Source organism: Dromiciops gliroides, chromosome 3 (assembly GCF_019393635.1).
Source record: "Dromiciops gliroides isolate mDroGli1 chromosome 3, mDroGli1.pri, whole genome shotgun sequence".
Classification (NCBI taxonomy): Eukaryota; Metazoa; Chordata; class Mammalia; order Microbiotheria; family Microbiotheriidae; genus Dromiciops; species Dromiciops gliroides.
Window position 1 is genome coordinate 335,612,342 of NC_057863.1, and position 22,051 is coordinate 335,634,392.

General features: G+C 38.2%; 1 protein-coding gene across 1 annotated transcript in view; it reads right to left on the reverse strand.

Annotated features, from left to right (window-relative positions):
* Positions 1-22,051, reverse strand: part of HACD2 (3-hydroxyacyl-CoA dehydratase 2) — a 101,982-nt gene that overhangs the window by 55,066 nt on the left and 24,865 nt on the right. Inside the window, exon 3 of the mRNA XM_043995826.1 lies at positions 17,039-17,057. Coding sequence (XP_043851761.1) covers positions 17,039-17,057 — 19 coding nt within the window. The remainder of the gene's footprint in view (positions 1-17,038; positions 17,058-22,051) is intronic.

Here is a 22,051-nt window from a genome sequence, read left to right on the forward strand (position 1 = left end):
TTTTAAAAAAATTATTTTGTTGATAAAAGTATTTCAATATATAAATGTGTCCCTAAATACATCTTTATCCTCATCCCCCACGTTTTGACATATCTTATTGGTTTAATTATCTTTGACAGTTATCTAATGTTTCTATGATTTGTTCATGGGCATGTCAATTCTGTAGGATGAAATTATTTGGTGTTCAATAAAATTCAATACTTTCTTCAAAAAAGCCAATGTAAATGGAAAGCTGAGACAATACAAGAAGAAAAGAACTGTGGCACAGCCATGGAAGGGAAAGGGAACAGTAAGAAAGATGGGAATAAGATGGATAGGAATGCAAAGGAAAAGAGGCAGAAAGAAGCTAAGAGAAGGTAATGAAGGAATAGTGGGCTAGAAAAAACCGGAGAAGATAAAGATAGGAGAGTGGGAAAAAATACAGAATAAAAGGGAGGGAGGACATACCAAAGGAATTAATCTTTCTAGAGTACTTTCTACCCACTGTAATGACTTTGGTAAATGTTGACTTTATTCTATTAACTGGCTAATCTATCTCAAAGGATAAATCTATGTTTACATTAACCAGATCTTTACATAAACTTCAATCATTTCCTTCCTTACCCTTTCTTTTTCAGGTTCAAAAAATCCCATTTTCTTGAGAATCTCTTCATAAGTAACCTTTCTCATCACCTCATTTTAATTACACCTTCCTCAGTTTCTTTATGTCTTTCTTGAAGCAAAAAGGTACAGATAAAGTAGGAATATAATAAAACAGGAATATCCTTAATGGGGTGGTGGGCCCAGGGCTATCACTGTAACTTTTTCCTGTAGACATTTTATTTTATACACACACACACACGTATATATACATACATGTAATATTTATTTGTCTGATGAAAGTAAATAAGGGCAATGAAGGGAGAAAATGGAAATAACGATCATAAAAGGACAACAGATCTTAAGAAGTTGGGGATGCATGAAGGTGGAGTACGAAAGGTATTGCTGCTAAGCACCCAGTCCCTGTGCTTTGAGTTTGATCGTATGAGTTCTGGATGTCTACTTTTAAAATACTTACAGGCCCATTTCTCTTATTTTGCAAAGAATAATTTAGAATATAATTATTTAAGTAATAAAAGCAACTAAACATTAATACTCTTAATGATTTAGACATAAATCATTTTCTATGTGTATTATGCTCACAATAATTTACTAGGTACTCCCTCTGTAGTCTGTCTACTTAGCTCTATATTTGTGTATATATACATTTTTCTTTTTACATAGTTGTGTAATGTGGTTTTGGTTCAGAATTTTTCATTTTGTATAATTTCATGTCTTTCCAAGTTTCTTTACAATCCTCATATATAGCATTTTAATGATTATGTAGCATTCTACAAATATCACTGACAAATACAAATATCACAAACTACTAGATATATTGGTTGTCTGAAGTTCTTTGCATTTAAAAGACATACCGATATTGATGTTATCTATGTACATATTTTTGATCCCATATCTTCTTTTCCTTGTGATAATATTCTTGCAGTATATTTTTTTATTTGTTTTTTTGTGGGGCAATGAGGGTTAGGTGACTTGCCCAGGGTCACACAGCTAGTGAGTGTCAAGTGTCTGAGGCGGGATTTGAACTCAGGTCCTCCTGAATCCAGGGCTGGTGCTTTATCCACTGCACCACCTAGCTGTCCCCCCACCCATATTCTTTTTAAACATTGTATTGCTTTCTTTAACATCATAGTCACTTCTAAATAGGGAAAATTGTATGATTGTTTTGGTAACACTGTGTATTGGTGGATTCCCTCCAAAAAGATTCTACTAATTTGCAACTCTATAGGCAGCTTGCTTACCTTTCTTCACAACTCCATGGTCGACCTTATCAGCCACACTATTCTCCTGGCATACATAGCCAACTGCCCCCCAAGACAATTCTAGTCAAATGGACCCCAGAGCAAAGTGGTATGAGACCTCTCTAAGGTACAGAACACCTGGCTAATGCAGAAATAGGTTCTTCATTACCATATGTTTAATGGGGATCACAATTCTTGCTTTCTCAATGGGTGAAAGGGGGGAAATTAGAACGAAAAATAAAAATTAAATTTAAAAAATTAAATAAAAAAAAATTGGAACACAGAGATTGTCCCAATTTGCCATATATAGGGCTGGCTCTGTGTACATGTTTTCTGTGGGGTTTTTTTCCTTCTTCTGATGACAGCTGCTGTGAGTAGCAGCAGTTAACATTTTAATCATGCTTCATCCTCACAACACAAAAAGCTTTCCCATACATATCTAATGAGGGTGAAACATCTGGGGAGTTGGTTACCATCAACAATATTAACTCTCTTTACCAGTGAGGAAAGGAAGGTCCCAGGATGTTAAGTGTTTTGCCCCAAGTCGCAGACTGGTAATGGCACTGCTCAGACTAGGCTGATCTTCCCCCTTCCAGCCTGGGACTCAGTCAATCTGCCAAAGCAGCAGAATGAGTCAACATCTCATGGGGAGCCTAGGCCATCTATCTATTCTAAAAAGGTCTCACTAAGTCACCTCTCTTATTTCACCAAATTATAGATTCTCATCTGGTGGAAAAGATCTGAGACTGCCAAAAGGCAGGCAGTTCGTGAACTTTCCCATTTGACACAAAGTGCTCAATAGCACAAAAAGTTAGTAGAACGGTATTTAAATAGAATCTATATTTCTTGGTCCCTAATTTATTTATTGTATTTGTAGCCCCAGTGCCTAACAGATAGTAGGCCCTTAGTAAATGCTTGTGGATCAGGAACCAAAAAAAAAATTTTAATTTAAAAGAATTAAAATTAAGAACCCTTGCTCTAGAAAGAAAGCATTTTTGTGTTGAAGTCAAATCTATTTCCTCTGGTCCCTCACTAGATGGCGTGAGACTGCCCCAGTAGCTTTCATTTAATAATCTTGGGTTCTCCAAGAGAACATTGTACACAGTATCAACAACATTTTGTGACGATCAACTGTGACAGACTTAACTGTTCTCAGCAATGCAATGATCCAAGACAATGCCAAAAGACTTACGATGGAAAATGCTCTCCACATTCAGAAAAAGAACTATGGAGTCTGAATGCAGATTGAAGCCGACTAATTTCACTTTTGTTGTTGCTTTTTTGTTATTGTTCTTGCTTATTCTCTCTTGTGTGTTTTTTTCTTTTGTTCTGATTCACAAGGAAATACGTTTAACATGACTGTAATGTATAACCTATACCAAATTGCTTGCTGGCCTCAGGAGGGGGGAGGGAAAGGAAGGTAGAAGAACTTGGAACTCAGAAATTATCTCTACCCTATCTCTACACGTAATTGAGAAAAAATAAAAAATAAAAACTCTTGGGTTCTGAAGCAAACAGAACTTAGCTAAAATAAATAATTTAGAATTTATAGAAAACTTGGGAGATCGTAGGAATCATGAGATTTAGAGCCCAAGGAGCATCAAACTCATTCCTGTCTTTATTTTCCAGATGAAGAACTCCCTCAGAGTTATACAGGGAGTGAAGCAGGGCCTTCATCTGAACCCACACTTTAAAATTACAAATCTAGTGTTTCTTGCTTTACATCACCTTATCCAACCTATTCATTTTACAGAAAAGTAAACTCCCTCAGCTCAATTCCTAAGGTCCCTTCAGAAAATATCTAACCAAAGAAAAATTTTTCTATAGCCAACGGGAACTCTTTTTCAGTAGCACATGTAATTAATAATTAATTATTGCTGAAAATCACAGGCTCACAGTCAGAGCTGACATGGGACCCCCTCATTTGCTGAAGAAGCGCAAGTTCAGAGAAGTTAATTGTCATGGTCATGGTCACGGTCAGGGGCAGGTTTTGAATTCTATCTAGTCAGCTGTCTCCAAGTACGGCATTCTACCTCCCACACCACAGTTCCCCTCTTTCATGCCTGCTGAGGAGACGGTCCCTACACACCCCAAATTTGCCCACTCATCACTCCAACAGTGCCCTTGAGGCACCTAAAGTTATTTTACTTTGTATATGTCAATCTCCTTATTTATTAGTTTGAGCTACTTTCAACAGTCTGTTTAAAAAGTCCCACAGACAGTGGAAACCTAGGAATCCTCTCCCATTATCAATGCAGGTCTGCCATCTAGTGGCAAAAGTGGGTAACTCCAACCTACTGGAAAAACACAGCATTTCCAGTATTTTACATTGTCCTTTTGCTGCCAAACAATCATCTACAGGCAGAACCATATCCACCTCACTTTTCTAGAGTCTGCTCTGAAGTAAGATGAGAGCTCTGCTTCTGCTGCAGGGTACAAGTGGAAGTTTATCTTAATTGAGGGGACTTTGGCATTCATCTTAGTATCTCCCCCAGTCCTTAGCTCAAGGCCATGCACGCAATCATCAATGCTTAATGTCTGTCAAATAAACTAATGAATCTTGATTCCCTCTAATGGCTTTTTTTTTTCTGGCTGGGCAATGACGATTAAGTGACTTGCCCAGGGTCACACAGCTAGTAAGTGTCAAGTGTCTGAGGCCGGATTTGAACTCGGGTCCTCCTGAATCCAGGGCCGGTGCTTTATCCACTGCGCCACCTAGCTGGCCCATCTAATGGCTTTTTCTTACTGAAATCCAAGTGGACTTACTTATTTAGAGCACTTTTTCTGGACATCTCCTCCCTACTCTTTTGAAAAGGTCCAATGGTGTAAACGTTGCATTATGTTTAAACTTTTTTTAATGTATTAATTGGTTTGACTGACTTTCCCCTCTTCTTCCTTCTTTGTTTTAAAAAGAAATGGTTATTATTGAGTGTTGACCTACTGTGATGGACTATATTCTTCTCACCAATGCAATGGTACAGAAGAGTTCCAGGGAACTCATGATAGAAGAGGATCTCCAAATCCAAGAAAAAAAAAAGAAAGAAAGAACTGTGGAGTATAGATGCTGATTGAACCATATTATTTCTTTTGTTTTGGGTGCTGTTGTTTTTTTTTTTCTATTTTGAGGTTTTGCATCACTGCTCTGATTTTTTCTCTTGTAACAGGATTAATGCAGAAATAGGATTAATGTTATTATGTGTATATATATATGTGTGTGTATATATGTATATGTATATGTATAGAGATATATAGACATAACCTATATCAGATTATCTGCTGTCTAGGGGAGGGGGGAGGGAGGGAGAAAAATCTGAAATGGTAAAGCTTGTATAAACAAAAGTTGAGAACTATCTTTACATGTAACGGAAAAAATAAAATACCTCATACATTAAAAAAAAAAAGAAATGGTTATTTAGGATGGTTCTCTGGGATGAAGGAAGGGAAGGCACACAGGGGAAATTTTACATATATGAAAACAAAAGATATCAATGAATTCTTAAAAGACATTTTAAAAGAGCACCCACACCTATTCTCTACTTGGCTTCAAGCAGATCTGTCCCTCTAATCTTCTCAAGCAACACAGTCAAGAGTCCCCATTTACACAGCATTTTACGGTTGCAAAGAGCCTTACCGCACAGTCCCATTTGACAGGAAGGACGATGTAATACAGCAGAAAGAGTACAAAAGTAACAAGACCCAGGATCCATTTCTCCTTTTTACTTCCTAGTTTATTGGTGGGCAAGACACTGAACCTCAGTTTCCTCATGTGTAAACGGTGAATAATGCTTAGCTTATGTGGTTGCTGCGAGCAAAATACTCTGTCATCTGTTAAGTGTTATGTGAATACTGGCTTCAAGAGCTGTCCTCTCACAACCCCATTATACAGATTAAATGCAATTCAACAAAGCTCCTTCTGTCTCTGGCTGTTAAGCATCTCAGGCTGTGTAAAGCCAGTCATCATCTCCTCGGATCATTCTAGTGGCAAAAAATAACTCCAGCCCCTGAGGGAAAATAGTTTGTGCAAGGCACTATGGACACAAAGACAGAAACAAAACAACCCAGGCCCTCACAGACCTTGTAATCTACTGGAAAGAAACATGCACAAATGAACACTGTACAGAGGGAACTGAGGGAGAATTAAATGGGGAAGGCTTCATTCACCAAGGAAGGGTACCTGAGTCGTCTTGAAGAGAATGATTCTGAGCCACAGGTAGGAAAAGGGAAAGGATTTCAAACAGGGAGAACAGTTTATGTGAATTCATAGAATTGGGACTGGGAACTTCGTTGGGGGAACACACCAGTTTGCCTGGAAAGGGGAATAGCCTGTAATAAGGGTAGAATGTTATTAAAAGGGTGCCAGATTGTGAAAACCAAGATCAAGTGACATGTCTAAGGTGACATAGTTAATAAATTTTAGTGCTAGAACCAAGACTCAGTACTTCTGACTCCAAGTCTACTGAAAATATCTGGCAGCCCCGGTCTTTCGAGCTGTTAAAGCTTATAAGTGCATTAAGACTTTGGGGACAGTCTCTAGAGAAGCTAGCTTTAAACATGTCCCAAACAAATCCTCTCTCCCTTCCTGGGCCTTGGAAACACACGGCCCTTATCAGCAATCTCATCTGTGATGTTGAGGTGAGGGAGGGCAACAGTGATCTCTTATATGTACCCAAACCACAATCACCAAAATGCACGATGAGCAACACTGACAGATTTTCTCACACTCAGCTGCCTCCCACCTTGTGTCCAAGCTCCTCTGCCAGGCTTTTCAAGATCTCCATGGTCTGGTCCCACCTATACCCATCCAACATTCCCTAAGTGGCAGGCTTCACTCTGGTCAGGCAGGTCTCCTCTCTGTCCCACTAGCACAGAGTTCAGTATTGAACCCATGTCTTTGCTGTGCAGTGTCTGCTCCCTAACATGCCTCCTTTCCTCCTCTCTGCTGATGAAGGGCTTATCTACCCATTAAGGTCCAGCTCAAGTCCCACCGGCTGTATGATACCTTCCTAGACCACTCTGTCACACAACAACTCCTACCATCACTGAATGTTTGCAGTACTGTCAATGTCACATTTTATTATTCTCTATCATTTAGCACTTAATTGTCTATTTCATTAAGAATTCAAGTAGACTTGCTTGAGTTCTTGGGGGGTGGTGGTGGAGAATTTGGAACAAAGTTTTTTTTTTTAAAAATCTGATGTCAAAATTTGTATTTACATGTAATTTGGGAAAAATAAAATTCTAAATAAATAAGAATTCAAGTAGACTGTTTCCTCTTACAGGGTAGGAACTATGTTTTTTATTTCTTTTGGGTCCCTTCAGAGTTTAGCATAGTCAGACACATAGCTGGTGCTCCATACTTGTTTGTTAAATGATGTTGAACAAATGACTCATGTTCAATATAGAATGCCCTTGGCATTAAGAGAGAACTATCTTCAAAGGCTCCTGCTTAAGAAACAACTCTGACTGCTATGGCATAGTCATAAAATAATAAGAGCCAAAATGGGTCTGAAAAAGCTCAGAGTCCAAATTCTAAATTGTACGTGTGAGGAAGTCCATCTTAGGAAGGTTGAATTTCTCCCAGTCTAGTGTTGCCTCCAATAATAAAAGAGGATATTGGGGGAATAGGGACATGATAGCCATCTTCAGGTTTCTGAATGGCTCATTCTATTTGGCTCCAGAGGACAGAAGTAGGAGCAATGAAGAAATTGCAAAGTGGCCAATTTAGATCTGCTTCATTTACCATCATATCATCCAAAAGGGCCTCCAGAGGTGATGGGCTCTGCCTCTTTGGGTGACTCAAGTAAAGGCTGGATAGTCACTTGTCAGGTGTGACATTGTGGCCATTCCTCCATGTCAAGGTGGGACTAAATGGTCAAAGGTGGGGGGGGGGGGGCAGGTAGGTGGCACAGTGGATAAAGCACTGGCCCTGGAGTCGGGAGGACCTGAGTTCAAATCCGGCCCCAGACACTTGACACTTACTAGCTGTGTGACCCTGGGCAAGCCACTTAACCCTCATTGCTCAGCAAAACAAAACAAAACAACCCCCAAAAATGGTCAATGAGATCTTTTCAAATTCTCAAATTCTGTGACTCTACATCCTTCCACCCCCTCCTCTATCTGGTCAGGAAAGAGCAAAAACCAAACAGAAACAATGACTGAACAGAAAGATTGAGCCTGGAGGCCTAGCTTAACCTGGGGAGAATGAGCTTAACAGAGAGGCCGAGTTCTGCAAAAATAGAGCTGATATCGTCACTCAGGCCCTGGCAAACTATGGCACTGCACACATGTGCCAAGGGTGGCAAGGCACAAGCCTTTGTAATGGCACGTTCTCAACTGAAAAGCTTCAGTATGAGCACATTTAGTGCTCTTCCCAGGCCTTACAAAACACCAGGGCCAATTATGGCTGCCAACTCACACAATACGACTTTACTGACAGACACAGGCAATTTGGGTTACTAGCCTTAGATTTCTTCAGCCTGCACTTTTATTCCTTTGGAGGGTCTCAGTTTTTCAGGATTGAGCATAGTTTAAACTAATGCTTATCGATTATATTTGGTGGATGAAATGAATCGTGTTGCAATTCCTTCATTCAACCAGCATTTATTACATTCCTATTATGAGCGAGGCACTATAGTAGGGCCTGAGGATGCTGAGGCAAAAGGAATTAATGTTTAACTGTCCTAAAAGAACCGAGATTCTACAACATGTGTTTTATGTGTGTGTGTGTAAATGTATGCATGTATATATCCACACACATACATACACATATAAACACACAACATAATTATGTATTTATATAATGTAATGCATAACAAATATAATTATATATTATACCACATACATAGATATGCAATTATATTACATGTAATACATATGTATTACATATAAAGTAATAGGCGGGAATAGGCAGAGAGCACACTTGAGTTGAACCTTGAAGGGAGCTAGGAATTCCAAGAGGCAGAGGTTAGGAAACAGCATTACAGGCATGGGGAACACTGTTCAAAGGCAGAGAAAGTTATGTATTAGGAACAGGAAGGAGAACAGTCGGGCTGGAATGGAGAGTATGTAACAGTAATGTGTTATCAGTTAGGAAAGATGGATGTCTGAGCAAGCCAGTGAAGGACTCTAATTTCCAGACAGAGGAATTTGTATCTTATCCTTGAGGGAACGGAGAGCCACTAATGCTCTTGGAGGAGGGAACTGACAACAGTCAGCCCTGTGTTTCAGGAATATCAATTTGGCAGCTACGTGGAAGATGCTTATCACAAACATTCTACTTCTGATGGGTTGCTGACATTACTAGGGGGTGAGGGAGTGGATGAATATTCCTGCCCCCCATCTTTCCTTGATTGGCCCAAGGCCTATTAATGGAGTTCTTTCCCTGACAGACCATTATTGCCCTAATAAGGATATTCCACAAATACTGTATGAACGATGTTTGAAAAGGCCTAATTCGATGTTTTTAGGCTTTTGGGGAAGGCTCTAAGAAATCAGATCCACAGGGGCACAATGAAGCCATTCAGTCTGTAGTCTCTGTCTTGCAACCAAGACAGAACCCCTAGAGACAGACAAAGTAGAGTCTAGGATATGTATACCACAGTAACTACAGTTAGAGAATATCCAGGGAATCACTAGTCAGAACATGAGAGCATCCAACATTTCAATACCATATGAGTGGAATCCTTCTAATCCCATGAGGGGAGGGGGGGAGTATTCTTGTTCTTGTTCATTTAAACCCATCATCTTTATTGTACTGATACCATTCCCAACAATATGGAAGATCAGAGAGACAGAGAGACAATATGAGGCTCTTCCACAGTATGGCTGTTTTCACGCACAATACTCAGCTTTTCCAACCAGCAGGCACCCCTAGAAGATGCCCTGTAAATGCCAACAGTGTCCTATGTTAAACTTCAATTCTCTCATATATAACATGTTAAATTCTCTCATATATAACATGTTACTGAGTATGTTATTATGTTAAAGTATATATACCTGCATGCATTTATATATGCATATCTGTGTGGAAAGCCAGAATTCAAATGTTTAAAACCTGCCTCAGACCTCAGACACTGTGGTGCCCTGAGCAAATTTCTCAACCTTTCTCAGCCTCAATTTCTTCATCTGTTATAAGGGAATAACAACAGCACCTATCTCAGAAGGTTGTGAAGATCAAATGAGACAAAATGTATAAAGACTCTGCAAACCTTTATGCTAGTAATTATTATTGTTAAATATATATTTGACTCCCTAATATGCCCTTGAGATTCAAAGGAAATTACCTTTTTTACTTTCAGTATTAAAACCCCCTAAATAATAAGTAACCAAGGAAGACCCTGACTTTATTTCATCTAATTACAGTTGCCCAAAATATTTCATTTTCAACTTAAGGAAAAAAACTTCCTCAGTTGTAGAAAAGTGTTGTGATCCCATTTTGAAGGCAAAGTCCACTTTTCACATGAAAACATTTTTTTATTTCATAGAAATTTACTTGGACATCCCCTTTTGCCACCTCTTCCCAACTATGGTTATAACTGGGCTGAAGCCCCAGTTATTATAAGAATAAGAGGCATTAAAAAGTGGAGTTATTTTTAAAAAGTAGTCATTTTAAAAGAAAGGAAAATGGGGGCAGCTAGGTGGTGCAGTGGATAAAACACCAGCCCTGGATTCAGGAGGACCTGAGTTCAAATCTGACCTCAGAAACTTGACACTTACTAGCTGTGCGACCCTGGGAAAGTCACTTAACCCCAATTGTCTCACCAAAAAAATTAAATAAAAGAAAGGAAAATGAATGTGAATGCTTCTATATAATGAATCGACAGCATTATGGGAGAGAACTGATCCTAATGGCTCTGGAAAATGAATAAAGCCTATCATCATCTCCTTTTAACATTCCAAAATTTTTCACTGTCACTTGCATGTAAACTGAAGACATCTCAAGGTTCTTCTTAAAAAGTCCTAAACTCCAAGCTACTACTTATATATATGAAAGCCAGGAAGAAATAAATCCTTATTTCAAAATTAAATTTCTAAGCTGCTCGGAGAAAAAAGCCATGAGTAATGATAAAATGGTCTAAAAAGAAAAAAGAATACCATTATAAAAACAAATGTGTGGGAATCTCTTCAAAATACGAATTTCAATTCAAAAAGTGAAAGGTTTGAAGGAGTTTAGCTGAAAATAAGACATGCATTCAACAAAGGTTTTGTTGAAAATCTTTCAAGCACTAGAATTTTTTTAAAAAGGCTCTTCAAGTAAAAGGACCTTAGTTTGTGCTAAATTTGGCCAGAGCTCTTTTCCCGTGTAGTAGATGTACTCCAGATTTGTTCTGAGTCCTCACTGTTCTAAATGATGATTTTGTTCTAGTACAGATGCATACTTATGCATGATGTAAAAGTCTTCACTGCCCACTGATAAGGACTTTGTCCAGACAACTCATGGTACCTCCTGGACAAGGTGTGAAATCCTTGTCTTATCCTAAGTTGCCTAATTGAAATCATATTAAAGATGATTCTCAGCCAATCTATATATCTTAGATAAATCTTTGGACATGGCCCTTAAAAAGGAGGCAGGAGAGTTAAAAGGGTTAGATCAAGAGAAAGGAACAATGATGAGGGCTAACCAGATTCTTCCTACCCTGGATCACTGCCTGGTCTTAGCAGGGGGTAAGGGGGAGTTGTGCAGTTCAATGAATATGAAGGGAAGTGATAAATAAATTTAAGGGTTTAGAATCTGGTAGACAGAATGCCTGAAGATTCAAAGAGATTCACAATATTGTACAGGAGGCAGCAACACAAAAAGATTCCAAAGAAAAAGAGCAAGGAAACAAAATGGCTGTCTGATGAGGCTTAATGAACAGCTGAGGAAAGAAGGAAAGCAAAAGGTAAAGGAGAAAGGTAAAGATATACCCAACTGAATGCAGAATCACAGAGAACAGTGAGGAGGCATAAGGTTTTCTTAAATGAGCAATGCAAAGAAATAGAAGAAAACAAAAGAATGGGAAAGACAAGAGATCTTCAAGAAAATTAGAGATATCAAGGGAAAGTTTCATGCAAAAATGGTAAGGATTTAACAGAAAGCAGAAGAGATTAAGTAATGGCAAGAATACATAAAAAAAAACTATATAAGAAAGAATAAAGACCTTAATATAACCAATTAATTATTAACTTGATGGTGTGGTTATTGATCTAAAGGTAGACATCCTGGAGAATGAATTCAAGTGGTCCTTAGGAAGTATTGCTAACAATAAGGCTAGTGAAGGTGATGGAATTCCAGATGAACCATTCATTCATTCTTCCATTTATTTATTTGTTTGTTTATTCATTCAATCATTTGTTTTTGTGGGGTTTTTTTAAAATAATCAGACGAGCTATTTTAAAACCTAAAAGGTAATGCTGTTGAAGTGCTGCACTCAATATGCCAGCAAATTTGGAAAACACAACAGAGGATTGGAAAAGATCAGTTTATGTCCCAATCCCAAAGAAGAGCAATGCCAAGGAATGTTCAAATTATGGAACATTCACCCAACAATAAGGTTATGCTTAAAATTATATAAGGTAGGCTTCAGCAATATGTGAATTACCAGAAGAGCAGGCTGATTTTCAAAGAGAGACAGAACTAGAGACCAAATCGCCAACACTCTGGATTATGGAGAAAGCAAGGGACTTAGAGAAAAACATCTATTTCTGTTTCATTGACTACAGTAAAGCTTTTGAATGTGTGGATCACAACAAAATGTGGCAAGTCCTCAAAGAGATGAGAGTACCAGATCATCTTACTTGTCTTCTGAGGAACCTGTATGTGGGCCAAAAATCAATAGTTAAAACTGAACATGGAAAAACTGACTGGTTTAAGATTGGGAAAGGAGCACAACAAGGCTGTATATTATCATCTTATTTATTTAACGTATATGCAGAGTACATCATGTGAAATGCCAGGCTGGATGAATCAAAAGCTGGAATGAAAGTGAAGATGAATTAAGAAGCCTCATAATAAGGATAAAAGATGAGAGTATAAAAGTCAGCCTGAAGTTTAACATTCAAAAAACTCAGATTCTGGCAACTAGTCCCATCATTTCCTGGCAAATAATGGGAGCAGAAATGGAAGCAATGTCAAGTTTTATACTCTTGCGCTCAAAGATTACTGCAGAGGGTGACTGCAGCCTTGGAATTAAAAGACTTGCTCCTTGGAAGGAAAGTTATAACAAATCTGGACAGTATACTAAAAAGCAAAGACATCACCTTGCTGATAATGGCCTATATAGTCAAAGCTATGGTTTTTCCAGTAGCAATGTATACTTGTGAGTTGGAAAGCTGAGTGCTGCAGAATCTAGGCTTTCAAATTATGTTGCTGGAGAAAACTTTTGAGAGTTCCTTGGACAGCAAGGAGATCAAATCAAGCCAATACTTAAAGAAATTAATTCAGGGGCAACTAGGTAGCCCAGTGGATAAAGCACTGGCCCTGGATTCAGGAGGACCTGAGTTCAAATCCGGCCTCAGACACTTGACACTTACTAGTTGTGTGACCCTGGGCAAGTCACTTAACCCTCACTGCCCCGCAAGAAAGAAAAAGAAAGAAAGAAAGAAAAATTAATTCAGGTTATTCACTGGAAGGTCAAATACTGAAAATGAAGCTTAAATATTTTGGTCACATAATAAGAAGGAACTCATTGGAAAGGATCCTGATTTTGGAAAAGATTAAAGTCAAAAGGAGAAGGGGACAGCAGAAGATGAAATGGATACTGTAATGGAAACAACAAACATGAACTTAGACTTCAAGAGATAGTGGTGGAGTGGATAAAGCATCAGCCCTGAATTCAGGAGGACCTGAGTTCAAATCCAGCCTCAGATACTTGACACTTACTAGCTGTGTGACTCTGGGCAAGTTACTTAACCCTCACTGCTCTGCAAAAAAAAACAAAACCCAAAACCCCCACCAAAACAAAACAAACAAAAAAGAGATAGTGGTGGAGAGAAGGGCCAGATTCTAGGACTTGGTTTCCTAGGAAGGACATCTGACCACCCTTATAATCCTAAGGAATAATATTCTATGAAGAAATTCCCTGGACCAGCAGAGAAATTTTTGGCCAAAGGAACAAATCTGGACTTTGCCCTTCAATGGTAATGTGGATTATATGTAGACTGTGATGGTCCAGAAGACTCTGATGATGTCAAATACTTTTATCCCACAAAGGAACCTCAGGGTAATATTTTAAGCCTGGAAGACAGTAAAAGTCCCTTAGGGGGATGTGAGGCTCATTGAAAAGAAAGGCTGCTTAACTTTCTAGAAATCCTGAATTATTTCTGGGGAGGATTATCTGCATTTGGTAAGAATCCAGGAAATTGAATTAAGTTAGGCCTCTATGGCATATGGGTCCCTGGGACAGGAGACACATCAGAGGGGTAAACTACTTTACTCTCTAGGAACTTCAAGTCCTTACAAGGGGACTGGCAGAAGAGATGGAGTTAACTCCAGGATGGTAGATGGCTACCACAGAGGGAAAAGGGGTTGTCCTGTTCATGAGCTCTGGTGTGCACCTTTATTTTGTTGAGTAAAAAAAAAAGTCTCAAATATTCAATATGTTGTTAGCCTGAGTGCTTGTATAGGCCATTTTACTTTTGCTATGGAAACTTAGAAATGAACTATATTCTGATATTTCCAGAGAAGAAATCATGCAAAGGACATAAATGAAAAATAAAGCATTACTATTGAGAAGCTCCTAAAACTGAACCAGGTCTGTGTAAACCCACAGTTGTGTTGCTGGTTCACATTTAGGCTAAATAAAAGATAGATACTGGTTTCCTTTATCCACATGCTAATCCCTCAAAGGAATCATGTAGGTTAATGAAGCATGATTTTTCCATTACTAGAATTATACTGTCTTTCCCTCGCCCTCCAAATATGGATTCAGTCATCCCAGAACAAATTCTTCCCTTAGTCTCCAAACTAGAACAGGATTATAAAGAATATTATCTTACATTTGCCTTGGGCTTTAAATTTTCAAATGGATACATATCTTACATTATCTCATGCGATCCACACAAACAGACCTGGTGGCTGTTAGAAACATTTTATTATGGTCACTTTATGGATAAGGAAAGTGAGGCACAGACAAGTTTTCAGTAGTATTGACATTGTGGTAAAATATGGGATTTGGCAGATACTCAAAGGCTCACCTGGAGATTAATCTAAACTGATTGAATTAAGTGAGAGTGATTGACTGCTGATTAGCCTACTTCAAGTTAATTACATTGTAACCATACCTGGCTGGCCCTTAAAGAGGTATTGTTCTCAGAAGCTAAGGACTTTGAACTTAACTTGAGACCACCTTCAAGTCCAGTGAACCAATGGATTTGGATGACGCCTACCAATCAGCTTGAAGCACTGTGTAAGGACCGCCTCTGCTCCAGACCTATAAAAGGCTTCCACACTCAGTTTGAAGGAGTTTGTGGTTGAAGCAGGCTCATGGCGGAGGAAGAACAAGACCAGGCTGGAACTTTAGGCTAGAGAGGCCTTTCCTTGATTCCACGTGTTTTCCTTTTTACTAATACCTGGTATGCTTTAATAAATGCTTAATGCCCAAAGACTGGTGCTAAAGCTTCTAATTTAAGGCGACCACACATTTAGATTTTAAATATCACAACACTGAATGATTCCTGATCTAGTTTTTGTCACATCTGCCAGCTGTCTCTCTACCCAAGGACTGTGATCATAGTTTCTCAATTAAGAAACAGATACACACACACATATATACATATACATATACATATATATATACACACACATATATATATGCAAAGGGTATTTTTTTTTCACAAAGCCTATTTAAAACTATGTTTTCTACTGGGAAAAAAATTTTACAGCAAATTTCTGTGATAATGGTGTCATTTCTCAAATATATAGAGAACTGAGTCAATTCTATAAGAAACAGGCATAATTCTCCAATTGAAAAATGGTCAAAGGGTATGAACAGGAAATTTTCAGAAGAAATCAAAACGATATAGTCATGTGAAAAAATGCTCTAAAGCACTACAGATTATAAAAACACAAATTAAAACAATTCTTAGGCACCATCTCACACCTATCATACTGGCTAACATGATAGAAAAGGAAAATGATACATGTTGGAAGGGACGTGGAAAAACTGAGACACTAATGTACTGTTAATGAAGTTGTGAACTGATCCAACTATTCTGGGGAACAATTTGGAACTATGCACGAAGGGCTATAAAACTGTACATAACTTTGACCCAGCAGTACCACTACTAGGTCTGTATCCCAAAGAAATCAAAGAAAAGGAGAAAGTTCTATATGTACAGAAATATTTATGGCAGCTCTTTTTGTGGGGAAAAAGAATTGGAAACTGAGATGTCTATCAACTAGGGAATGGATGAGCAAATTGTGGTATATGACTGTGATGGAATACTATTGTGCTATAAGAAATGACAAGCAAGATGGTTTCAGAAAAACTTGGGAAGCCTTATATGAACTGATGCAAAGTGAAATGAACAGAACCAGAACACTATACATAGTAACAGCAGTATTGTACGATGATCAATTGTGACTGACTTAGCTATTCTCGCCAATAAAAAAATTTGAGAGAATTCCAAAGGATTTAGGATGAAAAATGCTATCTACTTCCAGAGAAAGAACTGATGAAGTCTGAATGCAGATCAAAGCATACTTTTTTATACTTTTTCTTGGTTTTTTTTTTCCTGTGTGTTTTCTTTTACAACATGGCTAATAGGGAAATAGGTTTTGCATGACTACACATGTATAAACTCTATCAAACTGCTTGTCTTCTTAAGGAAGAGAAAGAATCTAGAACTCAAACTTTTAAAAAATAGTTAATAATTGTTTTTAATATGTTAGGGGGGAAAAATATATATATATATATAAAGTATTTTAAAGGCATGTTTTCTTTTCTTGGAAATGTCCCTGAAAACTTGGGATATATCATTACATACCTATAGGGAAAGGGTGACTTAGGTGGTTTCAAATTAAAATGTTCAATGCTGGCATTCAAACAGTAACTATGGTTTCAGAAACCCCAAACTAGAGCAATATGTATAACCTTTATACCTAAAAATGATTTTTGGTTTTCTTATAATTACTCAAATAAGTGGATAATTCTATTATGCCTTCATTTAAAAAAAATTAAAATCATTAAGTATAATAGAGGAAAAAAATCCACACTTACCTATAGCACAGTGTAAAATCTAGAAGAAAAAAATTAAAAAGTAACATTAGTAAGGCCTTTAAGTAAAGAGATTTTTCAGTTATATTAGAGTGGTGCCTACCAGTAACAGTGTAAAGGAAAGACTATGATATTCCATTTTAAGAACTGGCTATATACTGATTTGTGATTCTTGTTCAGATAGCTTTAAAAAAAACATTAGACGAATACTGATTAGTTTGGAAGATTTCCTAGGATTAACCTCTTTACACATTTTTTCAGTTAATTTCGATTCGACTCTTTCTAGCATAAATGCATATTACATTTACAAATAATTATTCTCAGGCACTTTATTTTTAACCCACTGATATCACAGAAAATCTGTCAAAAAGATTAAGTTCAATTCAAAGCAAACATTAACAAGGCAGCAAAAATGAAATAGTTCCTCCCCTCGAAGAGCTTACATTCTACTGGAAATACAACAGGTACTCAGATAAGTAGACCGGAAGGAGACAATACTAACAACTGGAGGGATCAGGAAGAGTTCCCAGAGGAACTGCCACGTAAGCTGGGCTTGGAAGGAGAATATTAAGCTATCTGAAATGTAGAGATGAGAAATATCATAAGACCATAGACTTAAAGCTGAAGGTGACCTTACAGATCATGTCTCAATTGTATAGATAAAGAAAGTGAGTTGAAGAGAAGTTAAGTGATTTGTGTAAGGGCACCTAAGTAGTAAGTATTAAGATTTAAACCCAAGTTTTTTGACTCCAAATCCAGTGGTCTTTCTGCTATATCATACCACTACTCCAATGTTCCAGGGATGGAGGACAACCTGCACAGATCATGGAGTTCAAGTATTGGTTAATGGTCCAATTTTGCTATTATGTAGTCAGTTAAGGGAAGTGATATAAAATAGGGCTGGAATTCTAGGTAGAAGCTAGATTGCAGAGGATGTTGAATGCAAGGCTGGGGTGTTTGTATTTTATCCTAAAGCCAATAGGGAGCCAAAGTATGACATGGTCAAACTTGTGCCCCTGGAAGATCATTTTGGCAACTTAGTGGCAGACAGACTGGAGCGGAAGAGACTGGCAAGCACAATGACCAACTGAGAAGCTAATATAGTAATCCAAATGAATGATGATGAACTGAATTTACAGTGTGAGTAGATGAGAGAGAGACGCTAGAGATGCCATGAACTGATAGCACTTTACAACTAATTGGATCTGTTGGGTAAAGGAAAGGGAAAATTAAAATATGACTCTGAGGATGTGAACCTGGGTGACTAGACATAGGGAATTTTGGAGAAGTAGTATGAAGAATATGAAAAAATTCTCTAAATCAATATTGATTAGAGAAATGCAAATTAAAACAACTCTGAGGTACTACCTCACACCTATCAGATTGGCTAATATGACAAAAAAGGAAAATAATAAATGTTAGAAAAGCTATGGAAAAATTGGAACACTAATACTTGTTGGTGGAGTTGTGAACTGATCCAACCATTCTGGAGAGCAATTTGGAACTATGCCCAAAGGGCTATGGGGCTATGCATACCCTTTGACCCAGTAATACCACTACCAGGTCTCTATCCCAAAGAGATCATAAAAGAACAGAAAAGGACCCACATGTACAAAAATATTTATAGCAGCTCTCTTTGTAGTGGCAAAGAACTGGAAATCAAGGGGATGCCCATCAACTGGGGAATGGCTGAACAAGTTGTGGTATATGAATATAATGGAATACTATTGTGCTATAAGAAATGATGAGCAGGCAGATTTCAGAAAAACTTGGAAAGACTTAAGTAGATTGACTGATGCTGAGTGAAGTGAGCAGAACCAGGAGAACATTGTACACAGTAACAGCAACATTGAGTGATAATCAACTGAGATAGACTTGGCTCTTCTCAGCAATACAATGATCTAAGAAAGGACCCATGATGGAAAATGCTCTCCAATTCCAGAAAAAATAACTGTGGAATCTGAATGCAGATTGAACCATAATGTTTCTCTTTTTTTGTTTTTCTTTTTTGAGATTTTTCCCTTTTTTCTGATCCTTCTTTCACAAAATGACTAATGTGGAAATATGCTTAATGTGATTATACATATATAACCTATATCAGATCGCTTTTTCTCTTGTGGAGGGGGGAGAGAAAGGAAGGAGGGAGAAAAATTCGGAACTCCAAATCTCATAAAAACAAATATTGAAAACTATCTTTACATGTAACTGGAAAATAAAAAAATATTTTTAAGATAAAAAAAATAGTAGTTGGGGGCAGCTAGGTGGCACAGTGGATAAAGCACCGGCCCTGGAGTCAGGAGTATCTGAGTTCAAATCTGGCCTCAGACAATTGACACATACTAGCTGTGTGACCCTGGGCAAGTCACTTAACCCTCACTGCCCCACCCCACCCCCCCAAAAAAGTAGCAAGCAGAGACATATACCGAGAAACGGCTATGATCATTTCTCATTTGAATCACTGAATTTGAGATGCTGAAGGGATTTCCAGGTAGAGATGTCCAGTGGGCTGCTGAAAATACCAAATCCAAGGGTAATGGGAAACTTTATATAAGAGTAATGCTAGATATACAGATTTATGCGTCCTCTCCACAGAAACGAGAACAAATGGAATCATTAATGGAGAGAATATAAAATGAGAAGAGGGTCTAGGACTGAACCATGGAGATACCTATGCTTAGGGTGCAAGAGATGGACATTGATCCAGCAAAGTCCAGCACTGTATCTATCACCTGATTTCCCCCCCCACCACCACCCCCCCCACACACACACACAGTTACTTTTGCCCTGGTAAATCCTAACACCTGGCTTGCAAGCACTCTAGGATCTTAAGGGTCACAGATTTAGAATTTGAAGTTATCTAGTCCAACCTCCTCATTTTATATGTGACTTAACCAAGGCCACACAGGTACTCTGTGGCAGAGCCAGTCCTTTGACTCCAAATCTAACACACTCTCTAATTTATTACAGTGTCTTCCCTTTTTTCCCTACACCTCAATCAAACCAGATATTGAAAACAATATTATGGATCAGTTTATCAAAGCACCTAATTTTAAAACTGTCCCGGTTCCTCTTCCCTGACTTCTCAATAAGGAAAAGACAAAATATCAAACACAAAAAATAACAACTTTGTATTAAATGAATAAGGGTTTAAAAAAACCAAAAAATAAGAAAATGATTCCAGCTTCTTGACAGGGAGACACTGAGATTTAGGAGTACCCCTAGACCTCTGTGCAAATAGGGACTGTCTTCAAATGGACCTCCTATTCACATTTAATCTTTAATCTACTAACTTTCTATTTTTGTATTAACAAAGGTATAAAATTTCATGTGGCACTGAGAGGATCAGAGAGTTACAGCAAGAAGAGATAATCGATATCATCTAGCTCAATGACCTTCTTTGCCACTACTTTTCTCTAATGTCCTGGGTTCCCAAATATGCAGACGCTCATTTTCCATTCATGGAAAAAAATAGAACTTTTCCTGTGCACCTGCTCCTACCCCTAGTCAATTTTCTCTGCTGCTCAGTATGAGCATGTCACCCTCCCTGCTACATGAAATGGGGATTTACTACAAAGCACTACAGGAGAACCATATAAAACCAGACGAACACAGCAAATGGGTCAAGTTTACTAGTTACAAAGGTTTTTATGTTTTAATTTTGGTTTTAGGCGCAAACTAAGCAGCTTCCTTTCTTAGCTTCCTCTTCCCTCTAGTTTTTGACATTTTCCTGCCAAGTCTTACTTTTTTATGGCATCTCAATTTTGACTCACTTGCTATGGATTTGACTGGCATGGCTACTGGTATCTTAACTTTCTGCTACAGGAATTTAAACTTGGGTGCCTCTCCCCTAGAGTAGATCATTCTGCAGAACACAAGACTTAAGGTGCATAATACCAATTCTGAATAGTATCCTCCTGGTTCTCACATTACTCTTCTCAAAAGGTATCATCTCCATGTGCTTCAGGCTTCTACCCTTCTAGTCTTCTCTATGTTCTGGCCCTGGAAATTCTTTCTTCTTACCCTACCTTCTCTACTCCTGACTGGTTTGCCTAAAGGAAATTTTACTGGATTATCAAAGGTCAGTCCTGCCTTTATTGATAAAACTATCTCTGTTTAATGACCTTATTGCACTTCTGGCTCATCTCTTCCTACAAGAATTCAACTTTGCCCCTGGAACTCTGGGCTCTGATAGACGGCCTTTCACCTTATCTCTCCTGGAACTAAGCCATCATATCAACCATTTGCACACCACGATACCACACAGACCACTGCCCAACACCTACTTTCCTCTAACGGGCTCTCCTTTACAGGTTTATTAGAATATAGCTCCTTGAATGCAGGGACTGTCTGGTTGTATTTCCAGCACTTAGCACAGTACTGGAATGCAGTAAATGCTTAATCAATGCCTTCATTTATCCTAGCAGAAGGGACTCTTAGAAGTTCCCTTCTCCAAGTCCCTTTCATATCATTTCCAGTCTGAACACTCCTCAATTTCTCCTGATATTTTCTTTATCCTGATTCTATCTTTCTGGTCCACCCAATCTCATTGGTCAAATTAAGCTAATTTGAACCAATGGGAATTGATCACTTTTCCTTGTTTTCAACTACTGGCTTAATCCTATGGTAATATGTATCACTTAGGCTCTGACACTCTTGGGAGGGATCCTTGGACTATGTTGTTATATTAATAACAAGTAAAAATGTGAAGAAAATCTAACAAAATCAACACATTCTCACTCCAATCTCCTACATACTTGGGCAGAAGCAATTCACCAGTCACTCTTCTCAACGTCTCACTACAACTACCTTATAACTTTTTAGGGATTCTATGTGACAGACTCAACTCCATCTCTATAATTTTTTTTTTCAGGGCAAAGAGGGTTAAGTGACTTGCCCACGGTCACACAGCTAGTAAGTGTCAAGTGTCTGAGATAGGATTTGAACTCAGGTCCTCCTGAATCCAGGGCTGGTGCTTTATCCACTGCATCACCTAGCTGCCCCCTCAACTCCATCTCA